This window comes from Sciurus carolinensis, chromosome 5 (genome assembly GCF_902686445.1).
Source record: "Sciurus carolinensis chromosome 5, mSciCar1.2, whole genome shotgun sequence".
NCBI lineage: Eukaryota > Metazoa > Chordata > Mammalia > Rodentia > Sciuridae > Sciurus > Sciurus carolinensis.
The window spans coordinates 146,474,470-146,493,967 of record NC_062217.1 but is presented as its reverse complement, the minus strand read 5'-3'; the positions used below and the strand labels follow the sequence as shown (position 1 = coordinate 146,493,967).

The following is a 19,498-nucleotide window of genomic DNA, read 5'->3' as shown; positions in this document are numbered from 1 at the left end:
GAAGAACAGCTCCTAAACATTCCCTTACCTTGCAAAAGGGAACCCACTAATTTCAGTGTGGTGCCTCTTACTCTCCCAGCTTGGAACTTTTACAGAAGAGATTAAATTTATGAGGTCAGCTTTGATGTGAAAAAGAAGTCAGGGAGTCCCTGCTGTCTATACCCAGGCATCCTTCCTGACCATTTCTGGACAAATACACAAACAACCCCTCATCATCCAAGGAAGAAAACAAGTATTTACCAGGAGCCTAATGGGTATTCTGCATCCATTCCTGCCCTCTGCAAATTCCAAGCTGCAACTGCAGTGACCTTCTAAAAACACAAATTTGTCACCTGGATAAAATGAGTTAATATTTGTAAAGTGCATTTGCACATAATACTTATTCAGTAAGTACATATCATGCTATTCCCTGTTTAAACTTCTGAGGATCAAATGCAAACTTCTTCACTGCCTGCCTCTGCCCCCTGCTTCCCACCGGATTGGGAATTGCCTTACTGGTATTAACCCAGGCCTTGTTTCATACTTCAGGCCTCTTTTCATTTCTCCCCAGCAAAGGTATGTCCTGGCCCTAGCATGTGCCCTTGCCTCTTCCTTAAACACTCTTCCCAGACCCATTCCTTGTCGTTCTAACAATTTCAACTCCTTCATATCTCCCTTGAATGTTACTTCTGCCTTCCAGGGTCTCCCAGAGGGAATTTAGGTACCTCGGTTATGCTTCCTACAACATAATATTGATCACAATTGTAATCACGGATTAAATGCTTTAGGTTGTTTCAGTGTTTGCCTCCCCTACTAGGCTGTAAACACCTCAAGGCTATATAGTTCTGTTACTTCCTGTCAAGGAATCCTAACAGGGTTGGTCACTAATGAACGTTGTAGAACAAGTACAAACTTTTAAGTACTGTCTTGTTTAGGTAACTGGCCCAAAGTCTCATGGTTGATTCAACAGTCAAGCCCCACAAGACGCTGGTTTTGAAGACCATTCTGACTGCTGCACGGGCTGCCTCTCCTCTACCTCAAAGCTGGAGCCAGAACACAGGTGGGCTGGGAGGCGGGAGGTGAGTTTTAGGAGCTGCCGAGTACAAATAATCTGCAGAGGCCACAAGCATCCAGGAACTCGGCGCCGCGCGCGCTGGTCTCGGCCCAGGAAAAGGGGCATCCGTCACGTGTACCCTTCTGGGCCAGCAGCTGCCGCACCCGGGGGCAGGAATGCGGCCACGCCCGGCTCTCGCGCCAGCAAAACCGCGCTGGCCTAGGGGACTGACGTCAATGAAGGGGGCGCCTCCAGGCAAGGCGCGCGGGCGGCCGGGGCGGAGGGAAGGGCCCGCGCGAACACACCCCCGGCTGCTGCTCGGCCGCTGATTGGACTCAGGGCATCTCCGCATTCGATTCTCAAGACGGCTAAGGAAAGGGGGCGGAGCCGGACACGCCCCCTGCACCCTGCCGCCGCTGATTGGCCGGCGGAGTCTCCGCGTTCGATTTTGGAAGGCTACCCCGGAGCTCGCAGCAAGGCTGGGACCGTGGATTGGCTGTTCCGGGGCTCGGGAGCGCTTTCTCTGGGGAACCTGACTGTGATCGAGGTGGCCCGGCCGGCTGCGGGCTGCGTGCGGCCCGCTTCGGGCAACCAGGTACGTAGGTTGGCGGTACAGCTCGGCTCCGCGGTGGGAGCGGGCGGGCGGTCAGTCAGAGAACGGGAACCGCTGGGACGCGCACCCCAAATCCACTTAGGGGCCTGTCGTTTTGCGGAGCAGTCACGTCTTTAGCCTCGGGGACCTACCTGTGCTGGGGATGTCGCCGAGTGACCTCAGCCAGAATACTTTCCCAGGCTCTGAGTCCTGCCTGTGAACGCCACCTGGTCCTTACAAGCACCTCGGCAGGAAGCCTAGAGCTGCACCCCCACTTTCAAAAGGCCGTGGAAAGGTTGGGGTGGGCGCATCTTAGTTTGCCCCACCTGGATTTGAGTTCCGTCGGAGCTGCCCTTCTGTGTACTGCGTAACCGCTCTAATTCCCCATGGGGCGGTGAAGAGCAGAGGGCACCAGAGCTTTGCTTGGTGGTTCTGATTTTGGATTGCTGCGACTTGAAAAATTCGCAGAAGCAGACAGTAGGCTCTGAGAGGTTTCAGAATCTTCTGGATCCTTCTTTCCCCTGGAGACCTTCTCGGCCATCTGGCGGGAACAAGAATAACAGTGGTTGAGAGTGTGGGCCTTCGGGTTAGACCACCTGGGTTCATATCCCAACCTCTATCCCTACCAGCTCTGTGAATCTGGGCAAGCTACTTAATCTTTATGAGCTCAATTTTCTCGCCTGCAAAATGGGTTTAACAGTGTCTCCACAGTGGAGGACAGTGATAATGCCACCTCAGGTGAGGATTAGAAAGTCCCTCCATCCTTCACTTGAAACAAACTGCCTCTGAGTTTAATCATAAAGTATGGCTTAAAAGTACACAGATGAATCTATCTCCCTGTCCACTTCTCCTGAGTGGAGGCCTCTCTGGGAGTTTGTTGTTGGTGATGATGAAGATAACCGTGATTCTATAATCCAATCAGTTTACAGTCTTCCCCTTACATCATTCATTCATTCAACCATCATACAGAATGGAATGTCTCTTGTATGTTAGGCACTAGGATGAAAGCTCTTATATACTTCATCTCCCTCTTCCCATTAAGGATTTTATTTCTCACCATTTTAATGATGAGCAAACCCAGGCAGGGGAAAACAGGCTTATCCAAGGTTACCCAGTTATCCATGGCATAGCCATAATTCAGAGTTCTTGAACTTTTGAAAAGTTATTTCTAGACCTAGTAGTTTATTTCCAGGTCATGTCTGATAATTGATCTGGGGAAAAGCACCAGTTTCTTCATCCACCTCCTGGGAAATAGATTTGGAGGCCCAGTGGGGTCTGGAGCCCACACAGCTCTTTGACTTAGCTTCACACTTGAGGAACAGCAGATTTTGGCTACTGTCCAGTGGAATGCCTGTGCAGGGTAGCAGGCAAGGGTCATAAGTGTTGATTTGGGCGTTGAGCCAGAGCCTCCAGTTATTTTTCTAAGAGGCCTTCAGCCTCTAATTACAAAGATTATCGCCATCACCAGGGTTATTCAAAGGAGACAAGCTGAGTAAGAACTAGGAGTTGCCCAGCTCACCCAAGTGACTCTCTTGGTTATGTGCTTGCTGCTCCCTGAGATTCCCAGTGAGATATTCACCTGGAATAGCTGTTGGAACTAACTTCATATGTTAACATAGAATGCTCAATTGTGCACTGTATTTATTTATTGCAAATTCATTGCTGGATGAGTCACTTTTAAAATATATTTTTGTTAAAGCTCTACAGTTCTTATTGACTAATTCAAAACAAGTAGAACTTTGTGATTTTCAACATTTTGATACTTACTTTGGGGGTTCATTTTTAACCTAATTTGTGTAAAATTGAAGTATTTTGCAATTAGTCTTCACTCAATTGTGCACAGACCCCATGCTTCTCTTTTGTCAGCTCTGAAATAAGAGATCTATTTGTAGTCTTTTAATAGCCCTATGTTTTCATTTTCCAGTTTTGAAAAGTACCATTGTTCAAGTATACACTGACCTTTTTGGATTAAGATCTTGTCCAGGAAATTAGGGGGAAAGTAACTATTGAACATATTGAATAAGACAGGAAACTTTTTTTCTAATAATAAAAGTGTTCTGATTCACTGCTTTATCAGTTTTCCCAAAGTTTACCATCTAGTCTTACCTGGAATACCCCTGTTTTAATTTTATTTTTATTTGTTTTAGTTGTGATGGACACAATACTTTTATTTATTTTATTTTTATGTGGTGCTAAGGATCAAACCCAGTGCCTCACACATGTCAGGCAAGTGCTCTACCACTTGAGCTACTTCCCCAGCCCCCCTATTTTTATTCCCAGTCTGATTCTGCGGTATGAATCCCCGGGTGAGAGGCAAAGCCAAAAGTGAGATGCCTTAAAATCTGGCAGTGCCAAACCCTTACAAGGTTCATGGAGAGCATCGAAGCTAGAGGCTCTGATTCTCCCAGATGGTTTCTTGTTGGGAGGTTTGTAACTCAACTGGCTGGAGGCCATACAGTGAAGGCCTTGCAGCCCTGACAGAGTTGTGGAGTCCCCTGGCTGGAACTATCTGGGAAGTCAGGCCCTAGCCATTTCCTCCCCCAAACAGCTGCTGTTGCCATTCTTTCCCGGGGCGGGGGTGGGGGTGTGACTGTCTGAGTCAGAGGAGGGACATCACCCCTTCTTCTACCACCTCAAACAAGCCTAGCAGTCCACCCTGGGCTTGTTCACTAGGTGCTCTAGAGCAGTAAGTTCTGACTTCCACCAGACCTTACTCTATAGCCTGCTGTAACAAGACAGTGTGAGGAGGAAGAAGAGGGGGGAGCTACTGGTTGGGGAGTTTCCTGGCACCTAACTAGCCAGACCTGTCCACACCCTCTGCTCCTAGGCCCTGGCAGACAAGCAGGGTCACCCTGCTTCCATACAGACCTAGCTTGTCATGGAGTCATTGACTCTCAACACCCATATAGGCCCTTAGAGCTGGCTTGATTCCTCTGAGGTCCCTCAGCTGCCATGTGGCAGACCCAGGGCTGAAACCCAGGCTTCTCACCCATAAGCCAGTGTTTTATGTGCTAGGCTGGGTTGCAATTCTAGGTTTCTTTGGTAGAAGCGGGGGATTTCCTCTAAAATGCCATCAGCTATGGTTTAAGGCTGGGGGAACCTGGGGGACTCATCCAGTAAACAACCTTGACACTAGTGAATAGACTGAAGTTTATGACTCCACCCTGTGGGGTAATTCATTGTTTTCCCCTTCCTATTGGCAGGGCTTCCCTCTGTGAATTCCACAGGAATGGTAAAGTGATTCTCTGGAAACCTGAAGAAATTGCTCTGAGTTGCTTGGCTGTAATGACAGCTGGTGGTTTCCATCAGGGGTTGCAGGCTCAGAACAGCTTCAGGCCTTACCTCAGCCACTGCGTCTCAATTCTGTGTTTGTTTCCTCCTGCTCCTCTGTGCAGAGGGATGAGAATAACAGTGCCTAATTTCTAGAATTGTGTTGATGATTAAATAATACCATATACATTGCTTGATAAATATACACTCCATTGTCAGCTTTTCTATCAGCCTGAAAGTGTTCCTTGGTCACTGTGGTCTTCTTGTCATAGTGTGTTTATACCAACAGCTCTGGGGACTTAATTACCACACATATTAGGTTTTAACTGGATTCCCATAATAGTGCCTAAGGATTTTACAGTTCCCATTTTCAAGGAAAAACATACAATTTCTATGAAGTTAATTTATCTGGATATCTTTTATGGGTTTATTTTAGTTATTAAATCTTTTCAAAAAGAGAGTGGAATTCTTAAGACAGAAACTGGGACAGGTGAGTGTGGAAAGTACTGGAGTCATGAGGGTGGTTATTGAGGTGAGGTGGAGGGAAGGCTAGGGGAAGGTAGAGTGTAATAATTCTGGGAGTTTGAATGGAGTGGAGAGATGACTCAAACTGTCCAGAGAAAAAGAACAAAAGGCAAGTTAGGATGAGGGTAGGAAACTAGAATTGCTTTTATTTATATGATTCCCTACTGTTTGCTTCTTTTATAGTGAGTATGTAAATCTTTACTTGAATATATTTTTACTTTCCTTTCCCCCTTTGCAGCTGGCTTCTAATTGACAGCCACCTCTGTGGGCAGCTGTGAAACAGGGCCACTCAGGCCCTGGGGAAGACCAGGACTTGGCCCTCCCTACCCTGTTAGGTGTGGACTGGGAGGGGTACCTAGACTTGTCCCTAGCTGGCTCTGGGCACATGGATTGGAAGATCTATATCACATTCCTGACCCAGGTACAAAGATGAAGGAGGCCAAAAAAGAGGGCATCTCCATTTATTCAGCTCTTACTGGGTGCCTGATACCACACTAGACTCATTTTAATTCTTAAAACAATCCTGAGAAGTGGGTATTATTATCCCCATTTTACATTTAAGGGAACAGGTTCAGAGACTAAGTAACTTGCTTAAGGTCACAGAGCTAGGATTCAAATTCAGTCCTATGTCATACCAAAGTTCTTGGTCTTCCCTGTCTTCAGGCTCTTTTCCAATCCCATAGCCTTTTCAGGCTATATGGGAGAGGAGGATAAACTAGGGAGCTTCTTATGCCCTTATTATTATTGAAAGTCAAATATCCAGAATCAAGGAAGCTATTTTCATTTCCTGGATATGATTGGAAAGTCTCTGTCCTTAATAGTAGATTTTGACCTTTGTAGCCTCCTCTTCTGTCCCCATCTTCCCCTGCCCCAAGTCCTTTGTACTGTGATTGGATCTGATTGGTCTCTTACTTACTGTTTGCTAAATTATATGGATTTGGTTCATTCCCAAGGTCTTAAAAATAGGATGTGGAATGTTTCTTTTCAATTTGTAAAATTTAAAGCAGAATCCAGGTTGAACACCCCAATCTGAAAGTCTGAAATGCCCCAAAACCCGAAACATTTTGAGTGCTGACATGACACCACAGTAAAAAATTTCATACCATGAAACCATTACATGCACAAAATTATTTAAAATATTGTATAAAATTACCTTCAGGCTGTTTGTGTAAGACATATATGAAACAAATCCTGTGTTTAGACTGGGTTCTGTTCCCAAGATACTACATTATGTAGATGCAAATTATTTCAAAATTTGAAAAATTCAAAATCCCAAGCACTTCAGAAAAGGATATTCAACCTGTAGTAGAATGCTCAGCACTATTCTGAATGCTGTGTCTCCATATCACCCCCACAAAGTGAGTACTGGTACTTGCAGCTGAAACTTGGAGGGCCACCCAGCCAGTAAAAGGCAAAGTGGTTTTCCAGCCAGGGTAGCCAACTCCACATCCTCTCTCTTACCTCTGAGTGACAGCCTAGGCCTTCTTGGTATCAGACGTGTCTAAATCTAGTTCCAGCTGCACAATCATGAGTGCCATAGCTTCTCTCTTCCTCAGATTCCTCTTCAATGAATGAGGGCTGTTGTGCTTATTATATTTAATTTATGTTATATGAATAAAGTTCCCACAGCAGGGCCTGATACAATGGTAAGTGCTCAACAAATCTGAGCGGTTACTGGGCATCCTGGTGTTTGCATGGATTCAGAGTACTCTGGATAAGTGCTCCTGGCTCTGTGCTTACACATGACCTTGACAGCAAGTCATTTAACCTGAGTCACACTTCATTAAAGGGGATGAAAAATAATTCTTTTTTTCACTAGTAAATGAGATGATAAGCATATTTGACACATAGCACTTAACTAAGTTTGGCTGTCAGCCTTAATACCATTTCTCCAACTGCCCTGGGAAATTAAGAATGATTTTTACAGCAAGACTTACTTGTTTGAATCCTGGAAAACGAAACACTGGAAGCCCTTGCATTAGTCAGCTTTGGGAAGAGCCTGCTCGGTGCTGATGTTTCCATGGTTTCCATCCTCAGAGAGCCTACGATGGGCACCCCAGCCTCTGTGGTGAGTGAGCCGCCCCCTTGGCAAGCTCCCACTGAGGCCCGGGGTCGTAAGCAGGCCTCAGCCAACATCTTCCAAGATGCTGAACTACTGCAGATCCAGGGCCTGTTTCAGCGCAGCGGGGACCAGCTGGCCGAGGAGCGGGCCCAGATCATCTGGGAGTGTGCAGGGGACCACCGAGTGGTGGAGGCCCTGAGGAGGCTGCGCAGGAAGAGACCCCCAAGGCAGAAACCCCTGGCTCACTCACTGCACCACTGCAGTCGGCTCAGGTGGGTACCTGGGACTGGAGGGCTAAGGGAAGGGGTGCTAATGATGCCAGCTTCTCTACATTCTGGCTGCATGACCTAGAACCAGTTGCTTGGCCTCACTGTACCACAGTATCCTATTGAGGTGGTTTTAACATCCACACAGTGCCACCACCTGACAGGTCCTAAAACACTGCTGTTACTGCTGTCAGCTCCTGAGGGTGCCTGGGTCCAGTCAGCACCTCCTCACTGCTATGATTCTTGGCCAGGGGGAGGGAGTATTATTACAGTTCATAATTCTGTTTACTTATAGTAGAATAGGTAACATTCAAAAGTAAGACTGGTTAAGACCTTAGCTGTGGGAGTAGAGAATGTGTTACAGAAGTATACTACAGGGCATCAAAGCTTACAAGTTGTAGAAACTTCACCTGGAGACAGCATCTCTCCCCAGTTTCCCTAGTCATCCACCTCATTGCCTACGTCACCAGAACCCTGGTCTCATTTTGCCCTAAACAGTGTTTTGTAGTCCATTGTGATGAACATCTCTTTAAGCCCCCGTGTCATCCTCCCTGTTGATGTTGGCTTATCATACCTTTGTTCCCAGCAGAATGCCAGAGCCCTGCTCTCCACTGGCCAATGCACAGAGCAGTGCCACCGAGACAGCCTCCAGTGAGCAGCATCGGAACTCCAGGAGGACAAGTGCCAGAATCCGCCGAAATTGGAGGAAGCCAGACGTCACAGGCTACCTCCACCAGATCAGACACTGATCCCAGGAAAGGGCTGGGAATGGCAGGATCTTCCCCAGGAATCATGGGGACTTTTGCCAAAGGCCCTGGGAGGTGAAGATGGGAGACCTGAGGTAGACAGCCCTGCACATATTAATGAAAGGAAGAGGCCACTGCCACTGGCCTGCCCAACTCAGAATAGGACTGGAGGCTTCCCCTGGGCTCTGCACCACGTGATGCCCATTCAGAGCAAGGAGACACAGACTGTTCTGCCTCAGCCCTTCTTGATCTAACACTATACTTGGCCTGCATGATATTCCCCTGGGAATCAAATAACAGGCACTCAGATGCAGCACCTTACCACGCCTGCTGGCTACTACTGTCACCCATAGTCCAACAGCCTGTCCCACACCCTTGGTGCTGTCAGGCCAGCATGAGGAAACCATGGTTTAAATGGCAAATAAAAACACTTTCATCAAGAACTGTATGAGTCTGTCATGGAAAGGGAGAATCCCAAAATGGGAGAATCTGGAGCCAGAGGGGGAGGGACAGGAATTCCTCAGGAAGGAGAAATCAGGGCTGGCCTCTTCTACTTTCTCAGCCCATGCCCTGGAGCTCCTAAGACACAGTCTCCTTCCAAGGGCCATGTGATCCAAGAGGGACAGGATGGTCTCTGCAGGCAGTCCTGATCCACAGGGAAGAACAGGAAGGCTGCTATCGTCAGCCCAATACAATGGGTACTGGGCCCTTGATTCAATCTGCAGTCAAAGCAGTGAGACCAGCTCTATAGATGGCCTCTTCATCCTTATGAGTCCACCATCTTAAGATGCAGTGGTAACAGCTGGACCAATCATTCATAAGTGTCTGCATTATCCTAGGTTCTCAACAGCTTGGAAAATTTGTGGGGGGTTTTCCCTACTATTTTGGTTCCACTTCAAAAGAGGCATACTATGTGTTCATCAGTTTTTTCCTCCCCTTTCCCATCCCACAAGCTGGATCATCCATCACTCAAGAGTCAGGGTTGAGTAGGGCAGTGGTATGTACACAGGGCAGGGCTGCCCTCTGGTGGCCAAGAAGAAAAGCCACTCTCACCTAAGTGTACATCTACTTCTTATTCCAAATTCCTGGAGCTAGATGATTTTGAAATACGAATTTTTTTTTGGTTTTTCGGAAATAGGGCAAATACCATATGATCCCTGGTAGGGGAAAGTCTCATAAAAGAGATTAACATTTCTGCAACAAATAGTCACACTAAGAGATACATGTGAATAAAAATAGCATCAATACAGGCTCAAGTAAGGTTTTGAAATGAGTCATGAAAAAACTTTTGGTTTTCAGAGCACTGGAACTCTGGAAAAGAAAGACCTGTATCTTCCTCTCCTAAGTGTAAAGAGCCCCAGCATCATGGCTAGGTAGCTCCATAGAAACACAGATTTCTTTGTCCTTAAAACTGTATTCTACCTTCTTTGTCTTCCTTCCCCCAAAGAGAACTGGACAAAAAAGGTCAGAATTGGATTTGTTATTCATACATTTGCATTGATTTAAATACATTACATACAGTTTCTACAGTGCATTAGAAGAACGATATGGGGGCAATAGCACTCTCGCAGCCCAGCCTCCACTCCCTGATGGGGACAGAGACAGGCCATTCTGAGAGTGCCACCAGAAGCCCGCCCTGGCACTCAGGGCCCCTAGCTCTCCCAAAGTCCACATTCAAGGCAACCTGAGTGTACAGGCTTTAAGGGAGAGAGATGGGCCAGGAAAGGATGCCCTGCACTCTTGCCTTCCAGACCTGGGACTGGTTCTCTTACATTGGACCCAATTTCCTCCTGACTGCAGAGCTGGTCTGGAGCAGGACAGTATAGATGTAGCTGGGAAAGTACAAGGCTCTGCTTCAGGTGCCTCTGGCTCTCCCAGGCATGTAAGGAGCCTTGCCAACATGTTTGCATGAAGACTTCTGTGGAGGGCTATCCACACCGGGTTCCTGTTGGCTCCTGTGGTCAGGAGGCAGGTATTCTCTCAAACCTGGTTCCCAAGGCCAGAGTCCAGGTGGGCTGGATGGGATTGTCAGGGCAGGGCAGGCAGGGGAGTAGTACCTTTGTCCACAGGGCATGCATACCTAGCACTGAGAGACTTCCTGTCAGCTGGTGGAAGCCCAGGACAAGTTGGCTCCCAGAGGGCCAGAAGAGATGGGAAGTGGCTTAGCCCAGCTGACTGAAGGGCTGCATGTCTCTTCTCTGCATCCTGGATGGTAGAAGCTGGTCAAGCAGAGTACACACAGCCATAGTCCTCACTCCCTTTCTTTGGTTGTTTTTCGAACCTTCAAAATACTTTCTTTCCAAGGCTGATTGACCAATCGCAGGGTACCAGAATCACAAAGTGTCCATAGCACATGAACACAACTGCCCCTCAGCCACAGGTGGCACCCTTTTTACTCCCTCCTGAGGCCATTCTTTGCTTTGGTGTAGAAAGGGCTTGAACACCTGACAACCAGGGCAGCTGGGGAAAAAACACATAAAAGCAAGAAGATGCACACTGAGCTGGGCAGGCACTGGGGGACAGTTTGAAGACCTTTCTCCTTTGGGCCTTGCCTTTCTCAAGGAGCCATGGACAAACCAATCCAGGATAAGAAGCCAGGGAGCAAAGGGAAACTGCTAATTAGGAGGCAGAATGCAAGTCTGGTTGCCAACACAAGCAGCAGTGGGAGCACATAAAGAATTTCAAGGACCTGATGACATCCTGACCTCTTATGAACCAAGACACCCCAGGGCGATCCATTCCACAACCTGAACAGAACTCCTAAGTCAAAAAGGTAGGGGGAAATATTTAAAACAAATTAGGAGGAGGACTGGCACTAAGGACTCAGGAAGCAAGGCTGGGAAAATTCACCCATTGACCACTTACAGCTCCCAGCATGCATTAGGCCATGTGGATCACAATCGCGTGCTGGGCATCAACTTTCTATTAAAACAGAAATTCTAAGAGTAGCCCCTCATACCTCTGCTTGAGTGACAGGCAAGCTGCATCAGGGCAGAGAGGAGAGAGGTTCTGTAGGTCATGCGCAGAATCGCTGAGAGGTGCAGAGCAAAAACCTGCTCACCACAAGAAGCCAGCATACTGCTGGTAGGAAGAGAAAAAGATTTGGCAAAAACCCAAAGGGAAGGTGTGGCTTCTGTCTGTCCCAGCAATGTGAGCCACCCAGTGGCCTTGTAACACAGCCTTGGTTCACTGGAGTAAGCAACTGCCAGGCACCTGAATGTCTGGGTCTATGCAAATTTAGGTCTGGATTAAAGGCTTCTGACATGAGAGGATCTGGGTTCTGCTACAAGCATTTAAATTTGTTTTTGTTGTTGTTTTCTGATGCAGAATATAATAGGGAATTACAAAGGGGCAGGGTGTCAGGGAGGTAGGGACTTTCCCAGCCTGCCACCAAGAAATGCTGGAAGGGAGGTGCTCCTTCTAGCCACCTGGACTTCTTGCCTGGAACTCCAGCCTCCCCTCAGAAGGGCCCAGGAGCACTCCAGTCCTTGATTGTGCTTCTCCCTGTGGGTGGGAAAGCCCTGAGGGAGGTGACTTTGAGCAGAGAGGGTGGACTGGTAAAGGCGCTGCTCTCCACAGGCTTCTCTGGCTTCCTTGTACCCAGCTCCCAGGCTTCCTCCCAGCCCATGTCTCGTACAGCATTTCCTCTGCCTGCCTCTAGGGCTACCACCATGAGAAGAAGGGCTTCCGACTCTGAAAGCTCTGTGTGTAGGACTCGCTGGCAGACCGCTGGTGGGATCGGGCAGTCTCAACGATCACCGGTGGCATCTGGACAAGGTGCAGAGGACTCTTGTTGTCTTTCAGGGCCTGGGTCAAATTTAGGATCTGCAGTGGGGAAAAAGGAGATAGATAAGGGATGCCTGGGATTCCAGATCTTCCTCTGCAGGGAGGTCAGCAGACAGAGCACTCCTATAAATCAATAAAAAATGAACACCAGCAAGTGCCGGGATCATACCTGTAATCCCAGCAACAGGAGGCAGCCTCAGCAACTTAGCAAGGCCCTAAGCAACTTAGCAAGTCCCTATCTCAAAATAAAAAATAAAAAAGATTGGGATATAACTCAGTGGTAAAGTACCCTGGGGTTCCATCCCCAATACCAAAAAATAAAAAATAAAAATAAAAAATAAACACACCCAGGGAAAATCATACAAGTAGGCTATTTACAAAAATAGGAATACAAAGAGACAACAAACAGAAATGGAAACCTTTCTATTTATTTTAAAAATACAAATGAAAAGTCAGGCACACTGGCCTGTGCCTATAAATTCCCAGCACTGAAGAAGCTGAAGCAGGAGGATTATTGAGTTCAGTAGTTTAAGGTCAGTCTGGGCAATAGGGGCAATAGAGTGAGATCCATCTCAAAAAAACAAAAAACATAAAAAACAAATACTGCCCCTATTTTTTTTTTTTTTTGCCCTTCCAGTTAATAAAAGTAGTAATGATGACTCAGAAGTAGGGAGAGCTCAATTAAACAGACAGGTTAGTGACCTCTTTTCCCTGTTCTACTTCAGATTTCTATAGGGTAGAGGTTCATTTTATTTTGGTATATGAATAGTAGACAAGTACAGATGTGATTGATTTCTTGCACATTGGGAAAAATTGGATGTTTATGGAACCTTAAGGTGTTAGGGAGTAGGTACTTTAAGTTATGTGAAACTTGCTTAAGCCAGACTCCAACTTGCCTCTCATTTAAAAAAAAAAAAAAGTGGTACTAGGGACTGAACCCAGGGCCTTGTGCAAGCTAATCACACAATTTACCCTTGAGCTACATTTCCAGTCCTTGACTATCATTTTGAAAGGTGAGCTGGCTGAATGTGTAAGACTAAGCAAGATTCCTGATTTTCCAAGAGTCAACTGACTATAGAGAGTCTCCTGAGGGCATGACACAGTCCTGCCCTACAACCTTCCACCTTCAGCCTCCTGTCAACCAAACCAAGGTTTCAAAGCAAGTGATGCAAGATCTGACTACCTTTCTGCTTGATTCCTTCAAAGTTTCCCTTCCTCTGTTCCTTGCTGGATCACACTTAAGGTCTGCCCTTGGTTGTGTGCACAAATTGTGATTCCTATTCTTGAATAAATACTTTCTTTGCTTATATGATAGCCTGGTGCTTTTTAAACTGACAGTTATGCCAAAAGGCCTTCTGAAGACATTAAGAATATAAGATGCAGAAAAAGATAAAACTGCATTCCCACAATCTCCCCTATATTTTGCTACTTTGGATAATTGCCCCAACTGGGTATAATGGGAGGAGAGTTGCTATGTGTTGGCAAGGGACTGATTTGGGAAGGGACTGGAGAAGTTGGTGCAATATGGAGAGAGGCACATCCAATATAAGCTTGGGAAGCAAGATTATTCCTTTATATTGAATTCTCTAACAAAAATAAATCATAAGACTTTAAAGGTTTCTAAAAATTCTGCCAGCCTAATAGGGCCCTAACTTTACTTAGAAAGCTAGGAAGACCACATTATGGTTTTTGGACAGCTATAATAATAGCAGTTCTTAAAACTTCCAACAACCCCATTTCCAGGGAAAATGGACTCAATGAGCCCAAGAAGTGCTCTCAGCAAGAGCCCTTAGCTTAATGATAGGAAGAAGTAAATGTATAGTTATGTCTGGGAAGACCATCCTATCCTTTAAAGATGTGAGAAGCTAACTTTCTATATACAAAATGATAATCATAATAGTTATCATGTATTGAGTACTTCAATACTCTAAGTACTGCTACACCTATTTCAAATAATTCTTATAACAACCTTAATGAAGCAAGTACTCATTAATTCCATGACACAAATGGTAAAATGAAGGGAAGCAGACATTAAGCAATGTGCCCAGGTCAGCCGCATAGGTAGTAAATGGCACAGCAAGTCTTTAAACCCAAGCAGCCTGACTGGTTTGTGCCCTTAAATGCTAGACCATCCCAGATCTCCTTAAGAGGACTTCAAAGTGATATGCAGAGCTTTCAAATCATTGTTCAAACATATTTTTACTATGCTTTTGGAAGATTAAAAATGCCCTAGTTTCTGTGGCTCCCTTTGAAGGTGAAAGTGGAAGGACAAGGCATAATACCACTTGTAACTCAAACAAAAAAATTATAACTGTAGTCAACATTTGAGTGCTTACCATATACCAAGTGTTATTTTTACTTAATGCTTGATATGCAATATCTCAGGCAATCTTCTGTTCAATTGTGCAAAGTATTTTGTTAACCTATTTTATAAGCAAGAAAAAAGAGGCTCTTGCCCAAGGTCAGAGAGCTTGTAAGTGGTACGATAGTCTGACTGTAGACACCAGCTCTTAACCACCAAGGCATATGGCCTGTCTTGATCAATTTGAAGACAGGGAGCACTGGCTTATTTACCAATAATTTATCCAGCAACTGGCACAGAGATATGCCCATAATTCATCAAGTACTGGATCCCATGGAAGAAATGGGAGATTGGACAGTATTACCTTTCCTCTTCCATGTGTTAGGACAGAGTCACAAACATGTATGGCACAGACTGAAAAGCATGTAAAACACAAGTTTTACACATTTGCTCAAATAAGCACATAACCCTCTCAGAGAGATGCCTAAAAGAATCTGGAGGATAGTGTAGGCTTACCTGTCCCCGCATGACAGCAATCTGCTTATGGAACTGGCCCCTGTCAAAACCAGGATCTTTCTGTAAAAGAAGGGATGGAGATGAGACCTGTGTGAATGCTTCATAGGAACCTATTTTCTTCCCTAGTTAGAAACTTCCTAATATAGAAAGTCCACATAAGGCTTACTGGGCTTGGTAAAGTCAACTAGTACCCTACGAACTCCTGCTTTTACAGATGAGAAATAGAACAAGCAAACATCTTGTTTTCCATCTCAAACTCTAGGCTCCAGTGTTCCATTTGGAATCAAGAGCTCTGTGGATATGTTGGAGCCACATGATGTACACGATACACGCTAGTGTGATCCATCAGAGCTGCGTCTCTTTCAAACCCATTCAAACCAGGTTCTTCTGTCCATATGTGGAAACCTTGCTCTTTGTTGGCTAACTCAAGTCAGATGGGTATTAACCATTCCCTCTTGGCTTGTGTCAGGATCAATTAGATAAACCATCAGGAATATCTTCTTTATGTAACCACACTGAGGTTCCCAGGACTAACCTTGAAGAGTTCATATAGGTCCTCCTCCAAGTCTTTGACGAAGTTAGGGTCTGATATCTTTGGGAGAATTAGATCTTTGATCTCCTGAGAGAATGGGACTTTTGCCTGGGGCAACCATGCCCAGTAAAAAGGATCTGAAAAGAGGAAAGGCCAAAACCAAAGATGGTGACTGGAAAAGTCCCTGCTCATCTTTTGTAGTCTATCAGGGCACTTTCAAAGAGAGAACCCCTCTTCCCTGATACACAACAGAAAAGAATACATACAAATGTTATTAACCATAAAGGTTGTATGGATAGTAAGTAGAGGAACTAGGATTCAAACCCAGATCTGCCTAATCCCGGACATTATGTGTCCTTTCAAGATAAAAGATCACAGAGAAGAAACCACCTGCCCTGAGATATTGAGATGGTCCTGAAAATGAAGACTAGGGCTACAAAAGGGATAGTGACTCCCTACTTGTTTTCCCTCCTTATTTCCAAAAGCTTCTTACTTACAATGTGGTAGGGAATATCAATAAGGAAGACAGGACACTGACAGCTGCTGTAGTGACCCAAATAGAATAAAACATGAAAAGATAGTTCTCAGTTCTAAGACAGAATATGAAGAATGCAAAGTGGACGAGAAAACTCATCTTTATGCTTCCAATTTCTCTTCTTTCTCTCTCTCTCTCTTTTTTTTTTTTTCTTTCTTTTTTTTGTGGTGTGGGAGATTGAACTCAGGGCCTTGTGCATGCTCTACCATGGAACTACACCCCCCAACTCTCTATTTCTAATTTCTAATCACCCATGTGCCTCTAGTGGGAATAATATAAGGTAAAAATTAATAATAATTTATGTTATTGAACAGTTGCCATTGTGTTAAAGGGTGAGTGAATTATTTCATGAATTCTTAGAATGATCCTATAATAAAGGTATTGTTATCTACACTGTACAGCAAGCAAACTAAGACTGCGCAAGAGAAGAGTCAGACCAGTGTTCTTAGACTTACATGCTCTCCAAGAGTCAGGATGCTTCAGTGGGAAAGCCAGCCCATTGTCTATGGCCGCCACCTTGATAACAGGTTCCTTCACCACCACCCAGTCTGTATCCTGCAAAGCAAGGAGAGACTAATTAGTGAGAGAGTCGGTCTGCCTCAGTCCCTGAAGAGTAGTAGCAAATCAACCCTCCCACCCCATTCAGACACCAATCCTTCAAATTATTTGGAGCCATTCTCTGAGCTGGTTTTTGTACTCTTACTTGAACCTGGTACATTTATGGCACCTCTGACCTTGCTCATTCCAGGTTCTCTGGGTTCCCTTCTTATCACAGGAAAGGATAATGACCAAAACAAAAACAATTATATAACAATCCTAAGGATAGGCAATGAGAATTCCACGACTGGAAAAGAAGAAAGAAAAACCCACTTCAGATGACTTTTGTATGGACGTTGACTCAGATGCCATTTCACTGGTGATGCCAAATTTTCTAATGAAAAAACAGAACCACAGAAGATAACAGTTGGCAGTTTTTGTACAAAGGAGTCTGTTCTCCTGCTTCAATGATACATAAAAAAGAAAAGGACCAGAGGTGAATGGAAAAAGTGGGAAGGCCACCTGTGACAGCCCAAAACAGGGACAGTCACTATGTGGCTCCACACTTCAGGTTCACTGGTGCCATCACAAGAACAGGGACTGTGGTTCCTAGACACTGCATCAAAATCCCCTGGAATCCCTTATTAAAAGTGTGGAAACTTGAGTTTTGCCCCAGACCTGACGAATCACTTTCTGAAGTAAAGGCCTGAGGAATGTACTATTTTATTTAGTTTTGCAGTGCTAGGGATCAAACTCAGAGCCTTACATAAGCTAGGCAGGTGCTCTACCACTGAACAACAACTCTTTTATAATTCAGGCACAAAATTTGAGAGTCAGTATAAGAGAAGGAAATAAAACCACCATGAGAAATAAAAACTGGGGCCAGGTGTGATGGTATGCACCTGTAATCCCTGCTATTTGGGAGGCAAGGACAGGAGGATCACAAGTTGGAGGCCAGCTTCAGCAACTTATTAAAAGGAGATCCTATCTCAAAAAAAAAAAAAAAAAAAAAAAAAAACTTTTAAAAAGGACTGGGGCTGGGGATATAGCTCAGTTGGTAGAGTGCTTGCCTGCAAGCACAAGACCCTGGGTTCAATCCCCAGCACTGTAAAAATAAATAAATAAATAAAAAATAAAAAAGGACTGGGTATATAGCTCAGTGGTAATGAGCCTCTGGGTTCAAGTCCCAGTGGTAAAACTTTGCCTAGCATGTGGAAATTTCTGGATTCAGCTCCTAACACTGGTGAGGGAGAGTAGACAGAGAGGGAGAGAGAAATAAAAACCAAACTTCCTGCTACTTTTAAAAGACATGTAGACAAACAGTGATAGAGAAGAGTAGCAGAGGATGAGAGGAACAGAAGAGAAAGGTAGAGAAGCAGTCTTTTCTAAACTTAGTTCTGTGGAACTGTGGCTAGTTGTGAAAAATGTTCCATGGTTTGAACAGGGTATTCCCTGGGCCAAACAAAATTAAACAGGTTTGTTTCATGCACTGCCTCTCAGATTTACTATGCTACTATGCAATGTGAAACTCAAAGGAATAGAATATGTTCCAAACTTGACTTTTTCTTCACTATTCCTATTAAAATTAGTCAGTAGAATGTTCCTTAAAACACACTGAGAAAAAACAAATATTAACCTATTAATTTTAAAGATTTGTTCTTCCCCAGTTCTTCTAAACTTATATGACCATTCTGTGTGCTTCTATATTATAAAGATACTCCTTTTTATGCTCTTCTTTGAGATGTAGAACAATCTCTTACCCGAGAGCCAGAACTATCCATTGGATAGTCATATTTAATCAGCCAGTTGTCATTGCCTCGATCTGTGAACAGAAATATAAAGTTAGCAGAAATAATCAGGGTGACCTTTTAACTTAACTAATGGTGGACTAGATATTTTGAACACCTGGACCAACCCTTCTACTGAGAAGAACTAAAGAAAATGGATAAAATATTTCAAAATCTCTGGAAGGCATTGTTGAGTCTAACAAGACCATAAAACTTAAGTTAAGTTCTAGGAGAGAAAGAAAATTCAGAGGAAAGATTCCAGTATTTGTGGTTTCTTTTTCCTTATGAACCTACTGATTTGGGAAGACACGTGACTAGAAGGTTAATAAGTAGAACAGTGTTCTAATATTCTTGTACAGCTAGTGAGACAAAAGTTATAATCCAATCACTGATAAGGGAAGGCGACACACTAGTAAATCATCCATACTATGGGTTGAGACCTGAAGAGCTATCTATACCTTATAAGCAAGCCAGTACCCTCTCAGTACCTAAAATTAAGGTAATTCTTGGTGGTTAGTGTGTTTGCTGTTTGTCAAAAGAAAACTTTGTCCACACAGGATTTATGCCAGTGAATATTTCTATAATTTTCTTATAATGAGTATCTGATCACCAAAAGTAACCAGATATACAAACAGACAAAATGAAATGAATAAAAACAGAGAAACATGAGAAAATTAAAGCAGTCTATAGGGTCTCCAAACAATGGAAATATCTTACAGAGATTTTTAAATGTTCAAGATAAAATATTTAATGTTTTAAGATTAAAAAAAAGAATTTTAGCAGAAAATAATCTATAAAAAAGAAATCAAATAAAAATTCTACAAGTGAAAAAATAAACATTACCAACAGTAAAATTCAATATGGTACATGAACTTAACAGTAAATCATGCTGAAAAGGGAGATGGTGATTTGGAGATAATAAATAAGAAAATAACCAGAACAAAGCACACAGGGATTAAACAATGTATGCATGGTTGCATCTAACAGCATGTAACTGGAGTCCTAGGAG

The 19,498-nt window shown here is 44.4% G+C and overlaps 2 protein-coding genes across 3 annotated transcripts in view; one reads left to right on the top strand and one right to left on the bottom strand.

Moving 5' to 3' along the window:
- The first annotated feature begins 1,446 nt into the window (after nucleotides 1-1,446).
- Avpi1 (arginine vasopressin induced 1) lies at nucleotides 1,447-8,948 on the top strand. 2 transcript variants are annotated; one of them, XM_047552697.1, is made up of 3 exons: nucleotides 1,447-1,628; nucleotides 7,458-7,754; nucleotides 8,335-8,948. In XM_047552697.1, the coding sequence occupies exons 2-3, from the start codon at nucleotides 7,468-7,470 to the stop codon at nucleotides 8,495-8,497; spliced, it is 450 nt and encodes a 149-aa protein (XP_047408653.1). In that variant the 5' UTR covers nucleotides 1,447-1,628; nucleotides 7,458-7,467; the 3' UTR covers nucleotides 8,498-8,948. The 2 variants fall into 2 exon arrangements, with proteins under 2 accessions (XP_047408653.1, XP_047408654.1); XM_047552698.1 differs by having other exon boundaries at nucleotides 1,457-1,628; nucleotides 8,338-8,945.
- Nucleotides 8,949-9,959: 1,011 nt separating this feature from the next.
- Nucleotides 9,960-19,498, bottom strand: part of Pi4k2a (phosphatidylinositol 4-kinase type 2 alpha) — a 28,472-nt gene continuing 18,933 nt past the window's right edge. Inside the window, exons 5-9 of the mRNA XM_047552692.1 lie at nucleotides 18,463-18,524; nucleotides 16,621-16,720; nucleotides 15,634-15,767; nucleotides 15,099-15,158; nucleotides 9,960-12,319 (exon numbers count right to left, since the gene is read on the bottom strand). Of these exons, the coding sequence (XP_047408648.1) occupies nucleotides 12,158-12,319; nucleotides 15,099-15,158; nucleotides 15,634-15,767; nucleotides 16,621-16,720; nucleotides 18,463-18,524 (518 nt within the window). The 3' untranslated portion in view covers nucleotides 9,960-12,157. The remainder of the gene's footprint in view (nucleotides 12,320-15,098; nucleotides 15,159-15,633; nucleotides 15,768-16,620; nucleotides 16,721-18,462; nucleotides 18,525-19,498) is intronic.